The following is a 27,761-nucleotide window of genomic DNA, read 5'->3' on the forward strand; positions in this document are numbered from 1 at the left end:
GGAGAGGGGCCCTCAGGTCAATGGTGCTAAGGATTTTCATCAAAATTTAAGGACACTGAAAAAACACAGAGACTGTTATCAAGTTGATTTGTCCGTATCTGAAATCCGACACCCTAACTTGGTTAGGGTTTGTGTGGCCCTCAAAGTTTGCTGACTGCAGAAAGTCACAAACATGCCTATGACGGGACACAGCCACAGTTCATAAACTGCACCTGCCATTATAATCACTAAAATGTAGCTCAGCTCAGAGAAAATGTGTTTTTCTTCTTTCCTGTCTAGAATGATGTCTGTCCTTTGTTTCTCTGACCAAAGATTCCGGTGCAACTTTGGGGTTTGAGACAACAGCTCACTCTGCTGCCTTCTCTTGCCTGTGACTCTACCTTCTGGCCCACGCTTCCTGTTCTCCTCTGTAAAAGGTCAAAAGTGTCATAAGATACCATCCTGGCTTTCAGGGAACTTAAATGTAAATATTTAATAAGCACCACACTCAAACATACAGTAGTAGTATGAGGCAATATAGTATATGTAAAATAGTACCCCACAGAATAGAACAACATGCTGACACGTGTTGTATCACCACTAAGTATCCGATAAACTGAAGAAAAAGAAGAATGCCCTCCTATGCTTGGTTTTCTGTCACTCAGACACGGCATTCCTACTGGGCACTGCCATTTGTTGCCTGGCACATTCTGTGGTTTCATAGATACGGGTACAAACAATCCCCCTATAGTCTTTGTGGACCTTGCACTGTGAAGATGAATAGATCTGCACTCAGAATGAGACCAGACACACAATACACAAGTACAGAAGCCATTTCAATTTTAATTCAGAATTACTATTAGCCCTTTGGTATTTTGGTGATATAGTTTTAAGTTAGAAGACAAAATTGTTGAGAGGGAAGTTGAGAATTTCAAATGCAACTTAAAATTACTACACTACATATTCTGAGAGCTGCCACGTTCCAGCGTCTCTAGAAAAGGAAAGCACTTTTCGTTTCTAAGTATGAGAAATTGTTCATGTGCTTCCCTTTGGTCTCCTCACACTCCTCACCAAACACCACCAACAAAAAGCTAAAAGGATGACAACAAATGCAAAATAAAAAAGGAAATTTAAATAGTATGAAATTAGTTTTTATTTTAACCTCAAAATAAATGCTTAACATTTTTCCAAAACTAAAGATGAACACTTAGAAATAAGGGTGGAAGATTATTTTTTCCTTCCCTGGGGAAACCAGTAAGGCAGACGTTCTAACGTGGCTTGCAAGCTTCTTTCATTGGACTAGTCTAGACACACAGAAAAACCCTCCCCAACTTTTCCTCTATTGTTAGGTGTACCTACCAGGGTTACGGCTGGCAGGAGAAAAACCCAAAGCAACCCCCCCGCCCTGCGCCCCGCCCCCGAGCAACACAAACAAGGGATTTGAAAAGTTGGGAGAATCATTTAACATGTGACCTAGTGTCGTATAAAATCCCTTCTAAGGAGGTTTAGTGAAGGTACTATCCCTCGGCAACTCCGCTGAAGTTTCTGCCTGGTCGGTCGGTGCCAAGCACGTCAGGCGAATTCACACCGCAGTCACTGGGCTGCCACGCCTCACAGCTCACCACAGCGATGTCTTAAAGTTGAACTTCAGCTTCAGCAGATACTTCAGACTGACCTGAGCAATATCATAGACGATGTACCTGGAGGGGAAGCATGTCAAGGTACAAACGGTTCCACGCGGAGAGTGCGCTTGCTGCCCCTAAGCCGGCCTACTGGCCACACCCTGCAAACCCTCACGGGGTGGCGGGGGGTGGGGGGGGGTGGTCAGGTCTCTCACCCCGACCAGGGAGACCACTGAGAGGAACTCTTCACCATGAGACACACCACAGGATAGTCTCTAGCCAGCCCACCCCAGGTTAACTGGCTGCGTATCAGTGACTCCACAGCCCCAGAACATTCCTTTGGGCTCACACAGCACACCCGCAAAAGGATACTCGTTATACAGCAGACAGGTGTCGTTAACACCAGATGAAATCCCGGTCCCAAGAGGAACCTCTACACCGTCCATAGTAATACTAGCTGAAGGGTCAGGGGTAGTTTTGCCTAAACCTGCAAAACAGAAGGCAGAAGTGATATGATTTGTGGCAACAGATGTTGAAAATGCTCCAGAGAGATGAGATCTATGTGTTCATGTAAAAGACACACAAATCCCATCCCGTACTGCATCATCCTTCTTCCAGACATAAAGCTGTAGGTACGTTATCAAGTTCCAGGGTATCAGCCTTAACTGATCTTCATAAGCATAGTAGTGCCCCTGCCCCTCTTTCTGTTGAGCAGAATTCCAAAGCCCTCGCTTCAACTAGGCAGTAGGAGGTCCTAATCATCACGGGCTACGAGCTGCATCAATTCAAGAAGCTCCAGGTACCACTATGCCACCAGAGGTCCCTCAATGCTGAAGCTAAGAGTCAGGTTAAAACCCAGAGCCAGTGCCCCTGGTTACTGGAGCTCCAACCAGGACTCTTCTATGGCATTTGCGATACTAGCGGCAGCCACAGAGTCTTTTTTTTTTTTTTAATGAACCTGTAATAGCTAGCCACAGGAACTGTGGCTTTGGGGGAAAGAAAGCCCCCTCCCTGCGCCATCCAGGGTGCCTGGGGCTGCAGCAGCAAGCTTCTGAAACACATTACCTTTGACACTGTGCTTGCCCTTGGGTAACTTGCTGATATGCGAAGCGTGCTTCAGTTCATACCTATTGAAGAGAAGACAGGTTCAGAAGAGCCTCCAAGGTCACTGGGCTCTCAGACCAACAGTATGACTAGCCCAGCAAGGCCACGGGAGCTGCTGAGATAAACACTCAGAGAACCCAGTCCACCTTCCCTGCTAGGAACTCCCTCCTTCTCTGGTTCTAGAAACTGACGGCGCAGCCCCTTTTGAACGGTTTATGCCCGTGATCACGGCCACGGGGCCGCTTTCAGGAAAGGGCCCGTTTAGAGCTGTGGTGTGGCTGGCCGTTCTGGAGGTTTCTGTCCAGCTCATGAACCTGGGACCCCTCCTGGTCTGTTACATAACCCTGCTCTCTTTGGGTTATGGTTGATAGGACCAAGGTGGACAGTCAATCCAAGCTGGGCCAATCAGACTTTCTCTGCAGGGAATCTGGAACTGGGATTGAGATGCCAGTTCAATCTGAGTTGGTCTCAGACAGAAAATGTACACATCAGCAGGGAGACAGGGGCCGTGAGGTGGCCATCCTTTGTGCAAGTCAACCTCTCTGTTTCGCAGTCCACAGAAAGAATGGACACTGCCAGTTCCTGAGGCCCGGCTGCATTCCTGTCCTTGGGCTTGTGAGGTGTTCCTGTATCTTGTTTGCTTAACATGCACTGGCGTCTGATACCCACTGCCTAACTGGTGGGTCCTCTTAATCATGGTGGGGAATTTTCAGGATCAACCCCCAGCCAAGGGAAGCTCTCCTTCCTACAGCTCACCCCATCCACCCCCATCAAGTGCCACCAGCCCCAAAGCCAGGGTTACTCACATGTTTCCAAGGGCAACTTCTCCCAACAGGATTAAGCCTATTGGGTCTCCCTGGGATGTGTGGCAGTAGTTGGCACTCTTAGAGACCATGTCGGCGAAATAGATGCCCTTACCGAACATGTAGCCCGTCTGGAGGGATGGAAAAGGGACAGCTGAAAACCTTCTCAGGGGAAGTTAGCAGCACCACCTACTGAGTGCCTGTCCCCACTTCCCACAGCGCCCCCGGCAGGCGGTAGAGGCCCATGCTCAGGAGCAGGCTGTTCAGATCCCAGCTCTGCCGGGTACCCAGGGGCTGGGAGAAGTTACCTAATCTCTCTGGACCCCACTTCCTTCTCTGAACTGGGGAAAAGCACCCCAGGGGGCTGCTGTGAAAATTAAATGAGTTAATAACAGCTTCTTAGACCAGGGCCTGGCACATGTGAACACCCAGTAAACATGGCTATTATATTTATTCCTTTTTGTAAGTGAAAACGAGGTTCAGAGAGATTAGGGCGTTTGCTACCTACCACACAGCACTCATGAGTCCGGTCATTAAGCCTCTTCGCTCCCCCTCTTTTTACAAGTACAAAACGAGGGGCTTGGAAGACGAGGGGCTTGGAAGACTATTCCTAAGTCCCTGCCTGGTGGGTCACGTCTATAACCCAGCAGGTGACACAGCAATCGCTCAGGTCTGGGTCAGGCTCTACTCATTTATCAGCACATTTCACCGAGGCATATGCTGAAGCTCAAGGAGGTCCCCCGCTGGGAGGTGTCAGAGGCAGGTCTGAACTCAGCCTGGCCTGCGGCCAAAGTCTGCTCTCTGTCAGTCAACACACCCAATTAGCATTCAAAGCAGGGCCCGGACACTTTACTTCTTTTGTTCCAGAAACTGTGCTTGATACGTTTGCAGCTATGCTCTCGATAGTGAGGGTCAGGAGAGGGACATCTGGCAACATTCACCTTATCAACCATGGCTACACCTACATCTTTAAACAAGGCCCCTTATTCACCGGGGCATGTGCACTTCTCACGCGAGCACCCACAAAGCTCTGGTGGAGACAGCAGCAGAAACAGGCACTGCCCACCCCTCTCTCCCCACAGCTCCCGGGCCAGGCACGTACCACAGGTGCTTCAGGTGGGGCTATCCGGAGACCTTGGGACAGGATGCCAGCGAAGTTGGTGGTCCTGGACCCGTGCCACAGCAACCTTCGGTTATGCAGCTGCTTAAACGGCTTGTAACGCCGGCTCTCTCCTTCACGCTCTATCTTAAAGATCTGGTCAGAGTATTGAATAAAGGAGAGAGGCAGGAGGAGCCACTTGTCACTCTGGTTAACTGAAAGATCTGACTAGACACAGGAGGACCGACCAGCTGTCCCCAGAGCTGGAACGCGTTAAGGTCTTTTGCAGTATGTAAGGTGCTTCAATCAGGCTGGGACGGAGCAACGCTGCTAGTCAAGGTCCCATTTAGCAGAGACTAGCTATTAAAATTAATGCTACGTGTAGATGCACACTTGAGGCTCTTTATTTGGGATCTCTGATAACAGTTCTGATTGCAAAACTAGGTTTTGGGGTAGGAAATGTCTTTTAAAAACAGAATAAAAAGCCAACCCCAAACCATAGGACTATGAACTTTTGTGTTCTACAAACAACTGAGTCACTTCCTCTGGTGATTTAAAGCAAAGTTAACTGCTCCTTTCTACCCAGGCCCAGGTCGGAGGAATAAGCAGGGAAGAGCTGGCAGGACACAAAGGGGGCGGAGAGAGGAGAGAGCCTTACATCGACGACTTCCAAGTCATATGCGTTGTGTGTGGTCGCGTGAGTGTTCTTAACATACTTCCTAATGATCTCAGCCTCTTCAGAATCTTTGTCCACCACCTAGAAGAAAGGCGTCTGGAAATGAGAGCAAGGGAGACCCCAAGAGAGCCACACAGAGGCAGGAGGAGCAATCACAGGCTCAGCTGATGCACAGGTAATAAACAGCCCACGTGGAGCCCGGGCGGGACAGAGCCAGCAGAGCCAGCCTGTGTTCCGAGCCCTACCACGCTCGCTCCGGGGCAGGCGCCAGGCCAGTGCCCCCACTTCCCCAGGCATCGGCTTCTGCATCACCTATTTGGATGAGCCCAGTGTTCCTTCCGCCTTAAAACCCTGTGCTTTGGGATATCAGGAAAGCTAGAAACACGGGGCTCACTGTCTGGGAACAGGGAACCTCTAGAACAAGGAGCTGGCTCTCAGGTAACGGTCCAGCTCACCATGAGTTAACACACCGGGGCCAGGAGACACCCTGCAGTCAAGACTTGCAATGAAGAGCAGCAGGGACCCGACAGACTACAGGGGTTTTGATGATGCGGATGAATGCTCCATCTCTTCTGAATCCTCAGGGCCATGCACATCATGGCTCAGAGCAAACACCCACCAAATAACCATCAAATAATGGAATCTCTGCCTAAATAAATGAGTGTGTTATGGGAAATACTACGTGTGTTCTCTTACATTTTCATATTCTTATCCAAAGTTAAGAGAATTCAGGAATTCTGGTCTTCCTCATTGCCTCTTAATTAAACGGCTTCAGAATCATAAATGGAGAGAATAACAACCCCTTCATGAGGAACCAGGCCATTTGGTGTCCTACCCTGCATACACCCACAGACTGATACTTTGTCCTAAGCACGAAGCAAAGACTCTTTTAGTGACGTAAACACACAACACCAGGCTCAACAGATCCTAGTGCACTTGAACCTCCTAACACTGCAGGGAAGGACACAGGGGCTGAGGAAGTGAGAGGCACACGGGAGATGTAAGACTAGGCTCAAGGCCAGGGCAAGCTCGGAGCTGAGGCAAAAGTCTCTCCTCCGGGTGGCCTAGGCAGGGTGATTGCTGCCCAAGCCTCCAGCACACCCAAGTTCAAGGACTATGTGCACCAACAGAGCCACTTCGACTCCAGAGGACATGAACCCAGGCACCATAGTTTTATTACAGCTGCCATCAGGCACTTCTACGTCTGAAGCAGGATACCAGTAACAGACCTTGCAGAGTTCACACCTCAACAACCTCCAAAAACAGAGACCCTCTCTAGATTAAGGGGAAAAACAAAACTTTAAGGCCCCACAAAAACAGGTCTTTACACTAAGTTGAGGCCTTGACTTGGAAGCCTGCCTCGCAAACAAGGTGCTTCTTTACAGGTGAAATGCTCTGAGGTTCTCAGAGTACCACAAGCAGCAACACCTGGGAACCTGTTAGGACGGTCAATCCTCGGACCCCAGCAATCTGTTTCAACAAGCTCTCCAGGAGATCCTGACGCACATTCAAGTTTGGGGACCACTGCTCTTGGGACGAAGGGTTTGGATGCTTCAGAAAGGGCAGGCCCTGTTACCATAATGTCAGTTTTGAGTTTCTCATAGTTGACATCGATGGGGTCCTTGCTGCTGTCATCAGAACCACCCCTGAGCAGACTGTAGGCCACCTCGATGTCCAGCAGGTTGTCCAGCATTTCCACCTTGGCCTGGAGGAACACAAGAAAAACCCCGAGCTAAGGACCAAGGTGAGGGAGAAAGTCTCACCCAGGTAACGTCTAACACAGACAGTGAAGAGGTGCCTCCTAGCTGCTCAGGGACAGCCCGTCATCCGTTCACAGTGAACACTCCTAAGGACTTCTGGAATGCTAAGGAGGCTGGCTCCCTGGGGGAGAAGAGGCAGAAGCCACACGGTGATGGTAAGAACGGTCTTTCCTCTTGCACGCACTGGTTGACAGGTGGGGACTGATCACTGGCTCCCTTATGAAGCAGGCAGGGAAAGCAGGGAGGAAGACGCTCCCTCTCTCATAAGGCTCCTTTTCCCCAGATTGACGTGGTCCAGCAAGGGCAGGAAAAACCAACCGTTCTACCCTTGGGCAGGCTCCCAATACGGGTAGAAACCCCACTTCAAAACGAGGGCCCAGTGGTGGGCCTCCAGCACTGGCCGCTGCCTTCAGGAATCATGACATGGAGGGGCAGTGGCACACGAGCGACACCCAGCCCTGCAAAGCCCGGGACCCGGGGCTCCTGCTGGACGTCGGTGCTACCTGCACGCTGTCTGAGTTGCTCAGGAGCGGAGGCTTCTTCATCCCGAAGTCGTGGGGGATCAGGGTGTAGAAGCGATTTGAGAGATCCAGGATCTGGGAGTCGCTGCTGCCCTGGGACACTGCCTTTAGGAGAGGGGACAGAGGGAACAGACTGAAGCAGCACTGAGTCCCCAGCACCTGGCTGGGCTTTCTCCTCTGGAAGCTGGGTGCTGCAGCCGAGTCCCGAGGCAGCCTGCGGTGCATACAGGCCAGGAAACCTCCTTCCTGGGGTGTCACTCAACTGGGCGGTGGCAGGATTTCATCCTCAAACTGTGCGGCTGGGCACACATGGGGCTTCTCGTACACAACTTCACTTGTACAGAGAGCTGTGTAGTTATAGACACATAAACCTCCACCACTCCGCAAAACGTCACCTGTGGCATCTAGGTGGTGGGCTCATGGCTTTCAACTTTTTGTATGTTTGTAAACATTTCATAATAAAATGTTGAAAGGGAGAAAAAACCCCACTGCTGTCAAATTCAGTCAGGCCCCTTTGGCCACTGACCTTCATCTGTAAGGTGGGGAATTCGTCTTTGGTGCCCCCGGAGGGCCAGGGCCAGGCACAGAAAGGCGAGCCCCTCCCTATGCTGCAATGCCAATTAGTGCTCTATGCAGAAGGTGCTCAGTAAATGCACAAAGCGATGGAGGAGCTGGACTAGTCACTGCATACTTGGCAGACACCCTAGGGGCCCACAGGATGGTAAAGGGGCAGTGACTCGGCACCCTGCAGGCACGAAGCTCCAAGTCTGCTTCTCACTGTGACACGGGCTTGTCCATACCATAAATCTCTGCCTGTGCTGCAGTTTGCTCTGTGCTATGGGCAAAGGACACCACCCCAGCCCCTCCACCTGAGCATTCTGGAACAGGAAAGAGCCTGGGCTGAGGAAAGCCTTTCAGGTCTCAGGCAGTGGGTAACGAGGAAAGGGGTCACTGCTCAGGACCGGCTGTAACCAGATTTAATTGCTACATTTCAGGGCCTCCTCTCCAGCACCAGCCAGAGCCCATCTCCCTGGTCCCACTTCAGCTTCCTGTGTGCTTTTCTTCTTTCACACGCCACTCCCAAATACAAGTGGAACCCTCCAGCCCCTTCAGGGCAGAGGCTTAAATCAGGCTCCGGGGACTGGGGGACATTGGAGATGCTCAGCAAATTGATGGTGAATGAACATAAATGAAAGAAAGACAATATTTAACTTCCTATTTGATGATTTCCTAGTAACTGCAAAATAAACTCAGCTTCTCTTAAGGACACACAAAATAAAATCAGAACATTTTTATGAGGCAGGAGAATGAAATTCCTCATTAGGTGTATAGGGAGTTTACTGCATAGCTGATAACTGAAAACACCGCTAATTCATTAGTATTGTGACCATCTTTTTGCAAGTGGCAGGCACTTGTCATACTTGTTGAATTGAAAACATCTAAATCATCATGAATCAGTACGTCTATTTCAGGTAACCTTGAGTAAATGTACTGCTGCATGCTCTCCACCGCCCCCCTGCCATGACAGGCCAGCCAGGAGACCCCCCGGGCAGCTGGAGGAGAGGTCGGACCCTCACTTACCTGCTGGACCTCACTAAGGATGGAGTACGCAGCCTGGATCTGCCTTTTGCTCAGCTTCCCCAAGGGCATCTTCTGAAGGTCAATCTGAGGAGACAGGGGTATTTTTCCCTTTGAAAGCACTGTGCAGCGAGATGATGGGAGAGCCAGACCAAGCACCAGCCCAGGCCTCCTGGGCCCTTACAGAAGCAGTCACAAGTCTTTCTGGTCCTCCCGGGGAGACCCGGTGACCCAGCTCCACAGGCTCTGCAGCCTCGCCCCCAGTGCAGGGGACAGGAGTCTGTGAGGGAAGATTCTGGCTCACTGCATTTACGGCAGGGATAAGCCAAGCAGGGCTCGCCCACCCCTGCACTCAGTCTGAAACAGCCCCACGCTTCTGGAAGAAGGTGACACAGCAGGACTCCCATCTAATTCCAAAGTGAGGACGAAGGTGCACCCTCCCTGGGGTCTCAGAGCCAAGGCCATTCCCACCCGGAAACTAAGAACCATAAAGCAGTGAAAATTATTTTTAAAAGGACACACTCCTGAACACACGTCTATACCAAATCAACAGTGTGCCCTTCCAGTCAGTCATCCCACAGGTTAAACACCCGCCCCTACGACAGTGCTGCTCGCAATACCCTGGGAACCAGCATCCAGGGAGGCGGCAAGCGGGCTACCGCGGCAGAAGCATGAACTCTGGGGGCCGAGGTCTGGTCGCCAGCTAGCGAGCGAGGCACCCGCTCCCTGTGGGAGTGACCTGCCCGAACGCCGGCTCGGCCCCTCTCCCGCCTCAGTGCCACATGGGGCCCCTCACTCTGAAACCTGAGCCACTGTCTCCAGGGTTGTTCCCAGCGGACCCTCTGAGCTCCCGGCCCCAGGACTGCACCTTGCCCATCTTGCCATCTCCAGCACCTGCAGGGCCTGGAACAAAGACTGAGCTGGACAAGCACTTGAGAGATGAGACCACTATGCCGATTAAATGAAATAGGATGTGAAAGTGCTCACAGCCCATCAGGAACCAATCAGGGGCCAGTGGTGACAGCGTCTAATGACGACAAGCTATGGCACGTCAGCGTCTCTGTACCCTCAGTACTGTCCATCCCCAGGGGAGAGCCGGTTTCTGGGAAGAGCTAAACAGTTGGCGCTCAGTCCGGGGAAGAAGGTGGATAATGTATTTTGAGCCAAGACCACAGTAAAATAAAAGAACAGAGTGACCTTAGCATGGACCGTGAGTTGGCTCTACAGCAATTCTAAAGAAGGAACTCCAGAAGATGCTCTGGGCAGAAGGGCAGTGTGACCAGAGGGAGAGCACATGCTCTGAGGGGAGCGATTTCCCTGAGCTGTCTCATTTTGGTGTTTATTTAAAAAAAGACCTGGTCTCTCTAACCGACACCCTCAACACACACACAAAGGCCACAAGAACAGGAACAGGGCTCAACCAACACAAGCTGCCTCCACTCCCAACTGTGGGCTGGGGGCAGGGGCTCCACAGCAGCTGCGTTTAGGGAGAAAGTGAAAAGTGGGAGAGATGCCTTGGGGTCAGGGCACTGAGAGCCACAGCTGCAGCCAGAGGGAGGCTTCTAGAGATGGAGCCCGGACTCTGGGTACAGCACACACCCTCCCGACCTCGGCTGGGACTCTGCTCTGGGCTCAGGACTCACCTGCCTCACAGGGAGCGCTCAGTTCCCCTGGGTACCATGTTTACTCATCTACCTGGCCACCCAATCCCACGTACAGCTCATCAGGCTGGGAGTGGGTGCCCCACTCTCCACATTCTCAACACAGGCTGCCTTCCAGCAGCAGGCCCCTGGCCCTCTGCTTCCTGCTCATCAACTAGTTCCCTGTCTTGAGTATAAAACAAGCTAAAAAAAAAAATGTCATTTTCACAGAAAGAGACTGGGTCTGATCACAGTTGAGAAATTCTATGAATCACAGATAAGCCACAGCACAGGAAGCCGGAAATGACACGTGGGACATTTCTTTTGAAACGTTAATGAAACGAAGATGCCTCCTGCCCTCCTCCCCGCCTCCCCGCACATCTCTCTGCCAGCATTCCTGGTGAGCCCACCCACAAGCTGTTCAAGCTAGTCAGACCTCCCAGACAGAAGTCGGGTTGTTTATCTGTTTGAACAAGACATCCGTACAAGCCCTGGCTATCTTCAAACCCATTAGGGGTTTCCTAGGAGGTGACCCAACACTCTGTTTTCTAACAACAGTGGAGCCTGAGTAGTCCTGCCAGGCTGAGCTCCAAGACAGGGAGATGCGGGGCTGAGGAAGAGAGGCTGCCAGTGGTTTATACCACCCAGATTTGTCCCGCCCCCCTCCAAGGCTGCCTGGAGCCTCTGGGAAGGCCCTGGGAAGAAGCAGGGAGGGAGCAAGCAGCGAAGGGGCGTAATGACCAAGGCCCATCTGCAATTCTTGCTCTCTCTGCTGGTCCCTGCTTGTTTTTCAGAGCAGCCTGAAGCTTCTGGGCTCGGTGGCTGGAGAAGAGGGGAGAGTCTGTTTGCCAGCCAGATACCAGCAGTGCCTGGACGACCTCTGTGGGAATGCCCCTTGGGTCAGCACTCAAGAGCACTGATGCCAGAGGCAGCAAGAACAAGGGGCCCTTCTGCACTCATTTCCCAGGGAAACAAACTGAAAACGCCTGGCCTTGGCCAGGGTCCCCGCCACTTTTCCTGGACAAAAACATTTCCATCACCCCCATCCCACCCAGCCCAATCTCTTCTTAAATACAGCTGGTATGAATTTTATCTGATGAAGCAAGTGCCAGAAGCTCTCTGCACTTCTGTCAGTGCTGGTTACAGCAGTTCTTTTACTGTAAGTGGGCTATGTCTTGGACTTCCCATGACAGCTCCAGGTGGCCCGCTTGGTTGGGCCACAAAAGACCATGTCCACACTCCATCCATCATGGCAACAAGGGGAAAAGTGCAAGTGGGTCTAGGGACCCAGGGGACAACACACTATCTATTTCACAGCAGGCCAACGATCCTCTGCAAAAGAGCAAGCACCCCAGGCCTCAGAGCTCCTGCATGTCTCAAGCTGAAGACCAGCCACCAAACTCGTTGCCAACTCGGCACTCAAATCATCAACCCCAGCAAACGCTCACAAATAAAACGGAAGTGCAGTAACCTCATACTCCACCATGGCTTTCTTCATACTTTCCACATCAAAGATCATCTTAATGAGGTCCTGCACTGGCTTGGGGAGCTTGGACTTGGTGCCAGGGTTTACTGTCAACTTCTTTACTGCCTCTTCATCCTTTAGGGAAAAAGAAAATCAGGAAGGGACACAATTAAACAACCCAAGCAAAGTGGTGGTGGTGTTTGGCAGAGAAAGGACACAGGACGGAGTGCCACCAGCCAAAAAAAAAAAAAAAAAGCTGTTAATCAAAAAGGTTTGGCATTAGTTGCCAGGAGAAGCATATATGAATGTGTACAGGATCAGATACTTCCTGTGCACCCCCCCAAGTCCTCTTGGCTGCTCCAGATTCTTATTCTAGACGCCACTGAAGCAACCAGCTCTGTACAGGCAGACCCGCAGGCACCCACACTCCCTTCATGCCCTCACCTCCTCCCTCACTGCCTCCCATGCCGGGGCTGCTGGTGCCCTGAGACTGGGAACCTGCCCGGGGCCCACTCATGCCCAACCTGGAAGTGCTGGGCAGCTATAAGGGTGATCTTGGACCCAGGGGACACTGGACTGATGGACAAATCTTGTCTCCTTTCTTCTCTTGCCCTGCCTCCCCCAAGACTGAATCCACACAGCCTTCTCTATAGTGCCAGAGGACCAAGCTAACAGTCCGACTTCCTGCCAGGCAGCTTGACAGTGTTAAAGCGCATCCTAGCATCAACCCTCCCAAGTCTGCACCCCTTACCCCTGTTCCCTGGGATTGCTCTTCCTAATATTCTACTAGCACAGGCCTTTACCCCTGCCATCTGGGGAATCCAGGCTGAGCCAAGACCCGGCTATACTGAAAACGCCTTAACCCTTCTCACTTTTGAACCCACAAGGGCAGGGACTATGACCGTCACGGTGTCCCTAACAGCTAACGGTGTTTGGTATTTGTTTTGAACGAAGATAACTGGCATTGGGCCTTGACAAAGCTGCAGAGAGGAACCTGTGTGCTAGTGTTCAGGGCTGCTGCTGTCAGGGGCACAATACATCTACTCTTAATGCTGAAACACAAGTCTTAAATGCATTCTTATCCTCTAGCTCAGTGGTCCCCAATCTTTTTGGCACCAGGGACCGTTTTTGGGGAAGACAATTCTTCCACAGACTGGGGGTGGGGGGATGGTTTCAGGATGATTCAAGCGCATTACATTTATTGTGCACTTTATTTCTGTTATTAGTACACTGTAATATATAATGAAATAATTATACAACTCACCATAATGCAGAATCAGTGGGAGCCCTGAGCTTGATTTCACTTGCCGCTCACTGATAGGGTTTAGATATGAGTCTGCAAGCAACTGATTTATTATTATGGTCTCTGTGCAGTCAAACCTCTCTGCTAATGGTAATCTGTATTTGCAGCCGCTCCCCAGCGCTAGCATCACCGCCTCAGTTCCACCTCAGATTGGGCATTAGATTCTCATAAGGAGCACGCAACCTAGATCCCTCGCATGCACAGTTCACAGTAGGGTTCGCACTCCTATGAGAAGCTAACGCCGTCGCTGATTTGACAGGGTGGAGCTCAGGCGGTAACGCGAGCGATGGGGAGTGGCTGTAAATAGAGATGAAGCTTGGCTCGCTGGCCCGCCGCTCGCTCGCCGCTCACCTCCTGCTGTGCGGCCCGATTCCTAGTAGGTACTGGTCCATGGCCCAGGGATTGGGGACCCCTGCTCTAGCTGTAACTTCACTGAAGGCAAACTATTAGTATGTTAAAAAGCCTTATTTAAATACATATACTCTGTGACCTGGTAACTCAATCTCTAATGATAACAAGCACAGAGATAAGTATATCAGCATCATTATAGCAAATACCTGGAAATAATCTAAATATCTAATTGGGGCATGGAAGAGCGTTGTTTGGTAAATTACAAATAATGGCCACCCACAGGATGGAATTCTATACAAACGTAAGAAATGATGCTCTAGTTCAGTGCAGTTTAATACGGTAGTCACTGGTTTTGACATGTGGCCACTCTGAATTGGGCTGTGTTGTAAGAGCTAAAAATACACCCGCTATCAAATATTCAGTTAAAAAAAAAAAAGGTAAAAATATCTCAATGATATTAATATATCAAAATGATAATATTTTGGACATTCTGGGTTAAATACATAACTAGTATTAATTTCACTGTTTCATTTTGCTTTTTAAAATGTAGCTACTAGAATATTTAAAATTGCCTAAGTGGCTGCCTATCTCTCTCTGTTGGACAGCATTGCTCTAGAAGACATGGGGAAATGCTCCTAGAACAGTAAGGCCAAAGCTGGTGGTGGCAACACAGTATGTAAGGAAAGACTCCAGTGTTATAGTGGAGAAAAGTAGCTGTGAAGTGAAAGAAGTATATAAAGACATATACCATGATTTTAATTCTTTGTGCCTCTGTCTTTCTCAAAATTTTCTAAAACAAATACAGTTGACCCTTGAGCAACTCAGGGACTAAGGGCATTAACCTTAGTCTGTGCAGTCGAAAATCCGAGAATAACAGAGTTGGTCCTCCATATTCCTGGTTTCTCCCTATCCTCAGTGCTGCATCCGTGGATTCAACCAACCACAGATTGTGTGGAACTGTAGTATTTGCTAATGAAAAAAATTCCACATGTAAGTGGACCCATGCAGTTCAAACCTGTGTTGTTCGACTGTATATATTTTTGAAATGGGAAAAATAAACTCAGTAGGGGGCACTGCTGAGTTAGACCAAGTCTGTGCAACTCTAAACTCCAAGTTCTCCACCTCAACATTATATGAGCTAATTTCTATTTTTAATGGTAGAGCTCATGACACTCTCTATAAACTAGAGAATTCCCCCTTTAAGACATGTTAGGGCTCAAAAATTTGGAATTAAATCTGTACCATCTACAAATCTCTTTCTTTCTGCAAAATAAGTGTGCACCACCCCCCATTATAAAAGCAGTAAGTTTTCATATAAAAACAAGGTGCGACTTCCCTGATGGCACAATGGTTAAGAATTTGCCTGCCAATGCAGGGGACACGGGTTTGATCCCTGGTCCGGGAAGATCCCATGTGCCGTGGACCAACAAAGCCCGTGGGCCACAACCACTGAGCCTGCGCTCTAGAGCCCGCGAGCCACAACTACTGAAGCCCACGTGCTGCAACTACTGAAGCCTGTGCACCTAGAGCCCGTGCTCCGCAACAAGAGAACCCACCTCAATGAGAAGCCCGCCCACCACAAAGAAGAGTAGCCCCTGCTCGCTGCAGCTAGAGAAAGCCCACGTGCAGCAACGAAGACCCAACACAGCCAAAAATAAAAATAAATAAAATAAAATAAAAACAAGGTAAGCATTTTGTCAAAACCAATGGCCACAAGTATCAGCCAAGAGACAACGGAAGGCTGTCTGGTAATATATAGGCAGATGGTCAAGCAACAAATATAAATAATGGGAACTTATTAGGAAATAATTTGGGACTAAAAACTGGGACCTACTGGAGCACGTCAAATCACTATAATTCTATCTTGATGATAAAGCAAGTCACGTGATCTATGATTCAACATAGCTTCAGAGAAGAAACCTCACCTGGAATCTGTGAATTACTCCCTGTTGTGTTTAGGGAGCAACTTCAAAGACTGTTCCTCCTTGACAGTCTTACAAATGCTCACACTGTTCTCATCTAAGCGCCATCTCATATTTCACGGTGTAGATTCTATTCATGAAAGGGCGCTGGATTTAATGAAATGCCTTTTCTATGTTTATTAGGATGACTGTGTGGCTTCTGTCCTTTATTCTATTCATGTTATATTACATTGACTTAACTTGCATGTTGAACCAACCTTGCATTCCTGGGATAAATCCCACTCAGTCATGGTGCATAAATCCTCATGTGCTGCTAGATTCAGTTTGTTAGTATTTTGTTGAGGATTTTGCATCTATATTTATAAGGATATTGGACTGGAGTTTTCTCATGATGTCTTTGGTATCAGGATAATACTGGTCTCACATAATGATTTGAAGAGTGTTCCCTCTTCTTCTCTCTTTTGGAAAAGTTTATGAAGGACCAGTATTAATTCTTTAAACATTTGACAGGATTCACCAATGATGCCATCTGATCCATGGCATGTTTTTAAAAGAATAGTGTCCCTTCCTTTTACCAGAACTAGAAGGTGTAAGAGCATTAAGTGATTACCTGGCCATAGTCAATCTCCAGAGGGTAGAACTTTTTGGGATATTTTGTGAAGTTTTTGGAGTGCCAGGCATTCCCGGTTTTCTCTTCATATAATTTCGTAAAATGCTCAATGGCATCCTCCTTGGATGGCATCTGCTCCAGTTTGTTACTACCAATTACCGTGCCCACGCGGCCCCAGGACCTGAATATCCAATACCTGTGGGAGGAGAGGAGGAACATCAGATACAAATTCATGGGTCAGCCTGTTGTATTTCAGAATGAGTTTCCCTTCCCTGCCATTCCCCTTGAGGGAGAAACAACTGCAAACACCCCAAAATGATGGTGACTGACAAAGAGGAACAAAAGGAACTGGTATTACAATGAAGGACCTTTATTTTACTCTTATTAAACTGAGCGTTGTAAGTTTAAAGTAATTAAAAAATGCCCTTCCAAATCACATTGGCAAATGGGCTATAAAAAGTACCAAAGAACAGGTTAACCTTGGATCTGGCAGCCAAAATTGAGGAGTAAATCCTGAGGCCTACAGACCTTCACGTAAGAATATCCAATTCTCTTCCCCAAAGAAACACGGCAAGTAACACTTGGAAGTCATGCGTTCAAGGTGATGCAACCATCAACGACATGTATTAAAAATAATGAAGAACCTTTGGCTCAGATCAGAGGCTGAGATGTGATGAAATGGGAGGGGGCGGGCCACTGGCCTGCAGGGTCAGCCACCTACAGACCCAGCTAGCATCTTCAGTTTCTATCTCAACCTAGGGCCAAGTCTTGGGTACCCTGCGGGCTGTGCTGCCTAGCTTCGGGCGAGTTCATTTTTCTTAGTGGAAATCATGCATAAGTTAAATTTTACATCACAATAAACACAGATATATCGGAAACCCAGAAAGATTTGGATGCATTTTAAAAATAAAACCAGAGATTTCAAAGAAGATTTGGGGCTTCCTGCTGTTTTTTTGGGCTATTGCCCAGAGAAATACAAGTTCATTCTCTGCTGGGTTATTTCCCTCTGGAAATGTTTGGAAGACACCACGCTGACCTATCCTGAAAAAAACCTTCTGACTCTAACAGCCCACATTGTCCTTTCCCTCTAAAAACCAATAAATCTAGGCCACCAGAATAACGCCCATGTCCAAAATCACCATTAGAATTTGCTTGCTGGAGGTGGACAATTCTGTTCTCATTTGCCTGTTGTTTAACACACTCTGGCACTCAGCACATTTCCACAAAAACCCTATCCCTTCTTCTGCACTCCAATACACATCTAGCTTTTGGAAGGTATGTTTTACAAGCAAGATACCCTACTTTGACCTTCAAATCTCCAACAAGAGTAGGTAGTAAACTAAATGACGCAGGATTTTATTTCTTCAGAAATTTTAAGTAGCCACACAGATACTGTGTGCTCTTTTAAGGGTCACTTCTGACATTCACATTTTCAATGCAAGGTTTGGTGAGAAGCTGAAGGGATGTGAAGAGCCTGAGTCTGCCACTGCCTACAACCTGCGGCTGGCCAAGATGCACCGGGCGCTGACTGTATCCCCCGGGGGCTGCCACTCTCACAGGGGTTTGCCTTTCAACGAGGAAAGCTTTTTAGATCTCCTGGAGTTCCAATGTGTAAATTGTTTTCATTTGCTAAAAAGGAAAGGTCAGTTTAATATATGAAAGTGCTTTCCCCCCCACCCTTAGAACTTAACACACCTTCCCCGCTTACATAGAGCTCCTGTTCTGTGCTGGCTGCAATGAGGGCCCATCGACTTGGCAGAGAACTGCCCCTACTAGAAAAGTGTGCGTGGCCAAGCCAGCCCAGCCCCTCAGCACCCCAGAACTGGCTCTTACCTGCCTCCACTAAGTTCAAAATAAAACATACAGATGCAAACCCAAACGCCTTTAGTAACTGGGGAGCCCGAGGTAACACTGATGAGTGAGGACAGAAAGGCTGTCCGGGGGCGAGGGCCTCTTCCCTCCCTCACTGCAGGCCTAACGACGCACCCATGCTCTTCATGAGGCGGCTGGCTCCCCAGGAGCACTGAGAGCCTCAGGAGCACAGCTCTGCTGGACGCCACCCCCCCCACCCCCCGCCGGCGCACCTGCTCTCTTTGTCATCCTCCAGGAGCTGCAGCTTGTAATAGGAGTTGGTTCCCTTAACGATGTCCACCAGGCCGAGGGTGGCGCTGAAGACCTTCCCGCCTTTCTCCAGGACGTGTGCGCTGTGTTCCAGACCTGTCACGGGCAAAGCTCCTGTGACGATTCCCACAGGGAGAAGGGGGTCTGCAGGTTCCCCCCAAGATGTGTGCGCTCTCAGGACCGGGGAGCCTTGAGGCCGGAGGGCAAGGCGCGGCCCGCCCCACACGGTTTCCCCCACCAGCGGGGCGCCCACAGCTCACTCTGCTCACTCCCGCTTCCTTACCAGAATCAGGGTCGACAGCTGCTCCTCCTTTAAGAGTTAATTTCATTCTCTTTTCAGATTTGTTGGTACCTTGGAAGGGGATAGGGAAATGCAAACATTAAATTAAAAATAAATAAAAAGTAAGGGGAAGGTGGCAGGCAGGGCGAGTGGGTCACCTTCACCTGTGTCAGATGTCAACATGGCATCTGTGCGCTGCCTCGCACCATCCTGCGCCCAGGGAAAACGAATGAGAAAACTGGTGTGGGCAGCGTTCAACAGACCATTCGGGCGCCAAGGCAGAGGCTGTGCGCAGGCGGACCTGGCCAGCCTGGCAGAGGCCACGGCCCCCGGCGGGATGGGGCCACGGCAGGGCGGGGCAGCTCGGGGCCTCACCTTCCTCCTTGACGGGGCCCTTGCTCTTCTTGGAGAGCACAGCCCCCGACTTCCCTTTTGGGGCCACGGCTTCAACAGGCTCCGCCTTCACCTCGGCCCCCCAGGGGGACAAGAGGTGGGTTGAGAGCAACTCCTGAAGGCTCTTGGTCGAGGCGGAGATGTCCTGGAGGAAATCCTCAGACACGACGCAGACGTTAGCTTCTTTTACTTCCTCCATCTTTTTATTCATCTTGTCGACCTCCTCTGTTCAAATCGGAAGGAAAGAACTTTGAAATCTCAAATCACTACATAGTTATTACTTGCTGGATACTTCCCAACCCTCGTCGCCCACAGCTCTCCTCTCCTTCAAAATCTAGTGCTTGGGGCCTTGGTTCATTTCGACAATCGTCTCTCACCAGCAACATCCCCCTTTTTCTAAGGGGTGATGAGTGAGAGCTGCTTTCTCCAAACCCTCTACAGAACGAGATGTTAACAGGTATTACACAGAGAAAGGAAGTCAGGTTCACATGGGAAGAGCGGTGCACTGTTTTCTGGCCTTGGAGACTTACAATGGTCATCGGCATATTAAGCCTGCAAAGAAACCTGTTCACCTTTGTTTAACTCTGCATTTTCCAAACCTGCTTAAGCTGCGAACTTTTTGTCTGGAGGCAAACCTACCAACATCTTGTGAACAAGGTGAGAAGAGTAGGCTACAGTCTTTACTTGGGAGTTTTAGGTACGTGAATATAGACCACAACACAGAGCAGCAATGACAAGTACAAGTGCCCACATCCCTTTACAGAGAACCTGAACAATGCCAGCGATGATAAGAGACACATTTTTGGGGTCCCTCTGTGTGTCAGACACCGCGCTCAGCACTTCACCTCATTTAATTCTCAACACAACCACAAGAGACAGGGATCCCTCTGGTTCACAGGCAGACCGAACTCACTTTTGGTACTGATGCACAGGGAGGCCTTGTTGGCGGTCCCTGTCAACTTCCCCCCGAGTTTCTCGATTGTGGCCTTCACTTCATCCTTGTTCTGGGACAGTTTCCCAAGAGTCAGGATCTTCATGTTGGATAACGGCTTGTCTGGGATGGGAGAAAAGGATCACTAGGCAGGGCTGCTGCCTGGGGTGGAGGGTGGGAGCAGGAGACCAGGCGGCAGCTCCCAGGGAAAAGCCAGACCGGCTGCAAGGCCCCCGAATGGCCTCAGCACCCTCTTTGATCAGGGAGAAAGGGATCTCCTTGAGGAGAAGTCTACGTAAACAGAAGAAAAGAGTAAGAGAAGCAGGAAAGCAGAGGACAGGACAGCAACCTGTACCCAGTCCTCAGCACCAAAAGGACCGGCCAGGGAGAAGCCCTGCACTGACACTTCTCCACAGCGGGCCTCGAGCAGAGGCGGCCGGGGGCGCCCTGGGTCTGCTCCACAGACAGACAAGGAAGGACCAGGAGGCTGGCCAGAGGGTGGGACGCCGGGGTCGTGTGAACTCCCAATTCCTTCTGTCATTCTGTTCCCACCCCATGCCTAAAAGCAAACTACAGTTCTCACAGGATGTTTATTAATCAACCCCATTAAAAAAACTAGCCTTGGGGAATTCCCTGGCAGTCCAGTGGTTAGGGCTCCGCGCTTCCACTGCAGGGGGCATGGGTTCGATCCCTGGTTGGAGAGCTAAGACCCTGCATGCCATGCGGAGTGGCCAAAAAAAAATTAAAAAAAAATAAAATAAAAAAGCAGCCTTGTCCACGGCAGTCACTGAAAGCTTTTGTCAGCTTGACCACACTGAGCTGAGAGAACTGATTCAGGCACCAAGAACCCTGGCATTTTAGGTATTTAGCACTGACCACGGCCAGAAAGACCTGGGTCAGGGGTGTGCCTTCTGTTTGTTGCAAACGGGAACATACAGAGCTGCTTACACATTTCCACAAGAGATGCTGTGGGGAGGAGTCCTTTAAGCTGTCCCTGTGAGGGAGAACAACTAGGGATACCCGTAGGGTTTAACTGAAAGTTGGCCGAGGTCTCCTCAGGGAACGGAATCACTTAGCTGTGAACTGCAAGGAGGGGAAAGCAGAAGGGACCCTCAGGGCAGGGCCCGGACGTCGACCCCGCCTGGCGCACCACACTTGCTCTTGGACCCAGGCTGCAAGCAGCAGGGTGAACTTGGGATGACCGCCCACACGTCCCCTCCCCAGAGGATGGAGGGAGGTCACTGCTGGGCTCACGTTCACGGAAGAATCCTCATCCTCCAGCCAGCACACGGTGGCCGTAACCATTAGACTACGCCACATGTCCCTGACTAAACAAAGACAGCAGTATCTTCTGCCACAAAAACACAAACTCATCTCACTGTCTTTGTTGGTGTGGAGTATTTCTCGCTGACACTGATCACAACACATACAGCAGGTCTCTGCAGGCGACAGAGACCCAGCATCACATCAGGCTCAGGATGACTGGTGAGAGCAGGGCTGCCCGGAAGCACGAAGCTGAGCCCTGGAATGCTGCTCTGTAGCATAGCGCAGTCAGGCAGGAGGGTCTGAATGCCCCTCGCAGGTAACTGTCTCCCTGGCCTTTCTCAGAAGCCCCCTCCCCAACCTACCTCCTCCTGCTGGGGGTGGGATGGGGAGAACAAGGGCAGAGATTCCCCCCAGGATCAGCCAGCAAAGAACCCAGACGGACACCCTCTCCACCCTAAGCTCAGGGCCCCAGTCGTACCCCCCGCCCCCCCCGCCCGAGGCTGGCCCGGAGCTGCACCTGGGGGAGCGGAGTTCACAGTGGCGGGCGCTGAGGCTGCAGAGGGCAGGGGTGCTGCCGCCAGCGGGGCGCTGGTCTCTGGGGGGAATATACGGTCCTGCTTTCTGATCTTCAGTTTCTTGAGGCAAGAGATTTCTCGGAATTCCTAAGGAGTGTAAGTTTTAGTTAAGAAACCAGTTCTCCCTTGAAATAACCACCTGATAGAGAAAAGAACTTAAGAATCTTTTTCTTCTTACAATAAAGAATAACACAAAATAGGAAAATTTGAGGCTTTTAGTATGAAATGCAGTATTACTGCTGATATGGTGCTTATTTGCAGTACTTCTACATTTATAATACAGCTGGTATTGTGATGCTTGAAGAGAAAAAATATTTTCCTTAAAAAAACAAAAACAAAACAAACAAACAAACCCAGTTGATAATCTGGTCAGGGAACCACTGCTGGAACCTGATTACAACCCCCAGGCCTCATTCTGGAGTTGTTCCCCTCAAGAATGAAGAGGCCTCTTCCTGGGGTCGTATGTCCATTCCATGACCAAAAGCCCCCCCAGACTCCCCAGAGCCCGGGAGAGAGATTATGACCCGAAAGGAAATCAGGGCAATTCCCTTCCCCTTCCTAGAAGAAGGGACCGTGAATGCAGGGAGCCCATCAACAGTCAGTGTTCAATATTAACTCTGCCACCAGCACGGTCCACCTGCATTCCAGGCGATTCACAATGGGCTGTGCTCTAAGTGGTCACTCAATAAACATCACAAACACCAGGCTCAGGGACCAGGTCCCTACCCTCCTAAGTCTTCTTCCCATCAAGAAACAGCCCTTCCCTGCTAGATCCATGGTCAACGACTGCCTGGTGGATAAAACGTATGCTGGGCATCTAACACAGTGCCACACATCACAGTGTGTTTAGAAAGAGTTTCTGCCTTTGAGAAAGAAGCTCAGCCTTGACCGACAGTCAGATATACGAAGGCAACTTCTACATAGGAGCTGGCTTCTAAACCAGAGGCGTGCTGAAGCGATGCAATACTGGGAATGCTGGGAGGGCTCCTCGGAGGCAGTGACCTGCCAAGTCAGGGGCAGGGAGAGGGAGGGAGGGAGGGAGAGAGTGTGAGTGTGTGTAGGGGTGGTGTGAGTGGTATGTGAGGAGAAAAAAGGTGGCAGAAAGAGGGGCTGCAGAAGGTAGCTGGAGCCAGATCATGGAGGGCTTTGGGGGAGGGGAGTTCAAGCTAAGGAGATTGACCGTGATTCTGTGATCCAAGCCCCTGGGGGCAGCACAGTCCCTCTACCCATGGTCTGTAAATCCATGAATTTGCATGGGCAGCAAGCACTGTCCACCTGACAAAATGTCTTGCACCTGTAGGAACCGTTTTAAAATAGCCCTTTAAAAATATACATAGATGCGGTGCAACTGACATATAAAATACTAAATAGTTCATATCACGATCTTACTTTTTCCTAACCTAAGACATTAAAAGGGATACAAATACCACAAACGGGCCTGTAACAATGGCATTCTCAGAAGAACTGGGAAAATATTTCTAGAAGAAATGGGGAATCACTCTAAGGTTTTAAGGGTGGGGAAAGGACAAGGTCAGACTTGTTGTAGAGCAACCGAGCAAGCAGAAGTATAGAGATACGTATACAGTAATTATGGTAGTGAACAGAGAAAGCAAGAAAAGAATGAGTGGAAGGGGCAAGCGGGAAAGTGGAGTTCAGCTCTGGATGCTGAGGTGGTAGTGCCACCAGGACCCACAAGCAACAATTATGGAGCGCTTACTATGTGCCACTGGTCCAAATGCTCAACCACCTGGGGAGAAGGCACGGGCAATGAGGGAACTTGACGGACATCAAATCCCAAGCCCAGGGAGCCCACGACAGCCCCAGGTGGTGGGGCGCCAGCTCGCACCGAGTCTGAGGGCACGGGGTAGTCCTTCCAGCAGCCAGCCCCCCAAGACACTGCTGGCTCCCCCAACAGCGCGGCTCCTAACAAGGTCCCCCAACTGAGGTTTTTTACATTCTGAGAATTCAAGAGAGAGAGAGAGATCAACAGGAGACGTGAACTCTGGACCCAACTCCCCATCTAGCTCCAAGGCAAGGAAATGTCTTGCTCTGAGAAACACTCTCCCATCATGAAGGCAGGAATTACCATTTGTTCACCACCATGTCCCTTGTGCCCAGAACAGTGCCTGGCAGAGGGTAGGCACTTGATACACAGAAATAAAAGTAACTCACAGTCTTTGCAAGCAAGAAGATTTTACACCAGTTGGACAAACCTGTGCTCCAGTTGGAAGTGCTTTGGTACTACATCTGTGTAGTTTGCAAATGTACAGAACCAAGGACATAATTCTATAATCTGATTATGAGGATGGCCTCGATGTAAAGAGGTCTGAGAAACTCTGCTCTGCAGTCGTGGTGACCTGGAGTGTGGACAAGCCCAGAAGATGGGACCAGGTTTTTCTGCAAATATATCGCAGGATCCACACCCCCACTTACCTTTGGGGTCACCCACTCCTTCCGGTTGGGCGTCTGTGTCTTGACCATACACTTGGTCCAGGCAGTGACATCCCCGGTACAGTAATAGGCATCGCTCTTGAAGACCAGCTGGCCTGAGCATTCCTCGCAGGGAAGGAGGGCACCGAACACCATGCCGTCGGCCACTAGGTCCAAGATCTGAAGCCAGTGAAGAAGAGAAGCAAGTCAAGGAGGAAAGGAGCAGCTACAGGAGAGGACGTTTACCAATGTGGGATGAAGAATCTGCATGGACTCCACTCGCTAAAAAAGAAGGGAGGGACTGCCCTGAGGTTCCTAACATTCCCTGGAGAAGGTGGTTTACAGTTGGAGCTTGCATTTTTGTGCTTTATGAGACCTTATTTCCATGCCTGAGGGGTTCCTGCAGCTCCCCTTTCCCTCGGTGACTTAGAAATAAAGGGAGAACCCAGAACATCCACTGTTTCTGCACCAGAGGGACGGCAGGGCAGGGCCTGCAGGGGAGACAGCCCTCGCAGCCCTCGGGGAGTCTGTGAGAAGAAGGCAGCAGAGAGGGCTCCTCGGGCCAAAGTTTGTGGCATGAACACACGAGGCAGATGTGCAGCCCACCTCGGTCCTTGAGCACCTGCCCCTTCCTGCCCCCGCAAACGGTGACCTCGATGGCGATGACCATGCAACATGACTATGGAATTTCACTCCCAATTAATACCAGCAGGTGTTCACCCGGAGGGCCTCCCACACTCCACCGGGACAGTCACCGCGCACGGCCTGGCCGCTCGGCTCGTGGCGCCCGTAACACAAAGGCAGCTCACCGCCGACTCCCCGGAGGGCACTTGCTGCTTGTTGAAGATGAGCAGCTCTTTCAGGTCATTCGTCGAACACACTTTCTTTAGCTCGTCCTTGATGTTCCAGATCAGGTTGTTCTGGGCCTGTGCACGAGAGCCAGCAGCTGAGAGACCAGCCCTTCTCAAAGGAAGAAACCCAACTGGAGGAAGACTCCACCCTCGCTCGCTTCGGCCTCTAGTCACAGCCCCGCGCTCAGCTGAGCTGCCCCGGGGCTGCAGCATCCCCAGGACTGTGCTCCCAGCTCGCAGCCACGGCGTCGGCCTGGGGCGCTGGCGCTCAGGGAGGGCCAAGGCAGGTGGGGAGGCGGCGGCCCAGGCGCCAGGGTCCCCAGAACCGGCCCCCCAGAGACAAATCCCAGGACACACAGGAACGCGCCCAAAGCACCAGGTTCATCTGCCCCAGCACCCGGCCCCCAAGGGAGGAAGGGGCGGCTCCTCGACAACCTGAAAGCGAGCAGCAGGGGCAATCCCCAAACACCTCCCACCTCCTCAATCCTCAGAATCGCGGAGGAACAGACTTAAGCTCCTCTGAAGATGGAACTTTAAACCTCGGTGGTAATATTCATGCAGCGCCTACTCTGCGTGGGACACTTTTCACGCCATCGCACGCGCCCTCACGACCACCTTGGCCAGCAAGGCAGTAGTCTCCTGACGTCAGAGGCAGGGCAGGGAAGAGCTTCCCCCCGTCTGAGGGTGGTGGGCGAGTTACTCACGTCTCAGCCTCAGACCCCACCACCTCTGCAAAACATGAAAATGCCGGCCCTCTCTGCACCGAGTGAGGAGGAGTTTAACTCGCTTGACAACAACTGTCATCACACACACGCGCCCTTTCCCAGCCTCTGTAAGGGCCTCTCAATAACATCCTTGCCTGCAGCGTCACGTGCTGGGCCACTGGTGATGGAGATGAGGGAGCACGAGGCAAAAGTCTAAGGGTATAAGGTTAGATCAGAGAAGCAGAACTATCTCATCTGCGCGACCAAGGATGGGAGGCCAGCACAAATGGGTGTGCCAGGGTGGGGACCATGGGCAGTGTTCCCAGCTTCTGACCTTCTTTTTACCTCTGACAACTCTGGAGACGGGGAAGATGGGCACGAAGGGCAAATGCAAAAGAGCACCCCAGCTCCACTGCGGCTGGGGTTGGCACCAAACTGACACATTTTTAATTGAAGGACAACCACACTGAATCTGTGATTCTTATCAAGCAGCTGGAACCACACCAGAACTTGCTTCTAATGTTTTACACCACCGGCAAAAACGGAATACTCACGTAAGAGTGCAGCAGAGGGCTCATGGAAATCACATTCCCAAGAAGAGACTGACTGCTCTCCCCTAGTTTCCTGAACACTCACCTTTTTCTGGTTAACAAGTTTTACTTCGTTTCGACACACACGTAACCAACACAGTGACAAATTTCTCTGGTCAATGACCGCTGACCTAACGGGCAGTTTGCTCCTCTTAATACATGCCTTTTATTATTATTTTTTTTAACAAGAGATTTTCATTAAAAAACATGGAACTTCATCTCTTCCAGCCATTGTCTGTGCCAAGAACCTGTGGCATCCTTGAATTCAATACGCAGTTTCTAACATGCTACAGGCCCGGGAAGCACAGTGACGCACAGTGTGGCTGAAGCATGACGTGCCCACCCCAGCGTGAGGCCGCCGAGCGGAAAGCGACAGCTCAGCTCCTGCCGAGCCCGCCTACTGCTGCCCTGGCGCCTAGAGCCCACTGTGGGTGCTTTCGCATAAGAACTGTTGCTTTGGGAGGAGGGAAGAAAACCTGGGGGAAAAGCCAGGCTATTTAACAACAGCTATCAAGTTGGGAATTTTTAAGCTCTCATTAAAGCAGGACACACGCACCTCCTTGAACTTTCTTCCCAGAATGAGGAAAAGAGTTGAGACTGAATGGCGAGAGGAGACGCCCAGCTCGGGACTCACCTTGAGGGCCTTTTCAAGCTTACTCTCCTTGTCTTTTTCTTTTCTAGATTTCTTCTTGGCCACTTCCTCCATTCCATCCACCTCGTCGCCTTTTCTCTTTCTGAAAGAGACAAAGGATGTAAGGGAAAGAACCAGAGCCATTAAAGCCCTGAAAGCCAACAGCTCTGGTGACACAGTATCCTAAGGCCATTCTCATGCGGCTCAGCCAGGCCCTGCCCACTGAGGAGCTGGCCCTCTGCTCACGCAGTGTCTGCGGCTGACGTCATCCATTTCAGGAAGCACAGCTGCCAGGAGGGGCCATGGAACAACCCGGCGCAGCACAGATGAGATGGCCTGGAAGGTTCTGGCAGGGACTATGCCAGAGGTGACCATAGCTGAGGGCAGGGACTGCAGAAAGACAAAGCACCAGTGCCAGGCGCTGAGCCTTTCAATCTAAGACACAGGGCTGCTCCTGAGGCCAAGAGGCTGTTCTCAGACCGGGGAGGCTGTGCTGTCATTTAAAGCCCAACAAGAAGCGGTGGTGTAGGCGCTGCCAACCAGTCTGCCTCAGCCG

At 50.6% G+C, this 27,761-nt stretch overlaps 1 protein-coding gene across 1 annotated transcript in view; it reads right to left on the minus strand.

The window, feature by feature from the left end:
- Nucleotides 1-862: 862 nt before the first annotated feature.
- PARP1 (poly(ADP-ribose) polymerase 1) overlaps nucleotides 863-27,761 on the minus strand; it is a 41,505-nt gene continuing 14,606 nt past the window's right edge. The window contains exons 5-23 of the mRNA XM_061187355.1: nucleotides 27,209-27,308; nucleotides 25,239-25,355; nucleotides 24,433-24,609; nucleotides 21,942-22,086; nucleotides 20,141-20,281; nucleotides 19,210-19,452; nucleotides 18,838-18,906; nucleotides 18,518-18,650; nucleotides 16,434-16,629; nucleotides 12,254-12,382; nucleotides 9,146-9,229; nucleotides 7,547-7,669; nucleotides 6,860-6,988; nucleotides 5,266-5,364; nucleotides 4,611-4,763; nucleotides 3,512-3,639; nucleotides 2,667-2,728; nucleotides 1,974-2,088; nucleotides 863-1,679 (exon numbers count right to left, since the gene is read on the minus strand). Of these exons, the coding sequence (XP_061043338.1) occupies nucleotides 1,598-1,679; nucleotides 1,974-2,088; nucleotides 2,667-2,728; nucleotides 3,512-3,639; nucleotides 4,611-4,763; nucleotides 5,266-5,364; nucleotides 6,860-6,988; nucleotides 7,547-7,669; nucleotides 9,146-9,229; nucleotides 12,254-12,382; nucleotides 16,434-16,629; nucleotides 18,518-18,650; nucleotides 18,838-18,906; nucleotides 19,210-19,452; nucleotides 20,141-20,281; nucleotides 21,942-22,086; nucleotides 24,433-24,609; nucleotides 25,239-25,355; nucleotides 27,209-27,308 (2,425 nt within the window). The 3' untranslated portion in view covers nucleotides 863-1,597. The remainder of the gene's footprint in view (nucleotides 1,680-1,973; nucleotides 2,089-2,666; nucleotides 2,729-3,511; nucleotides 3,640-4,610; nucleotides 4,764-5,265; nucleotides 5,365-6,859; nucleotides 6,989-7,546; nucleotides 7,670-9,145; nucleotides 9,230-12,253; nucleotides 12,383-16,433; nucleotides 16,630-18,517; nucleotides 18,651-18,837; nucleotides 18,907-19,209; nucleotides 19,453-20,140; nucleotides 20,282-21,941; nucleotides 22,087-24,432; nucleotides 24,610-25,238; nucleotides 25,356-27,208; nucleotides 27,309-27,761) is intronic.

This window comes from Eubalaena glacialis, chromosome 3 (genome assembly GCF_028564815.1).
Source record: "Eubalaena glacialis isolate mEubGla1 chromosome 3, mEubGla1.1.hap2.+ XY, whole genome shotgun sequence".
Classification (NCBI taxonomy): Eukaryota; Metazoa; Chordata; class Mammalia; order Artiodactyla; family Balaenidae; genus Eubalaena; species Eubalaena glacialis.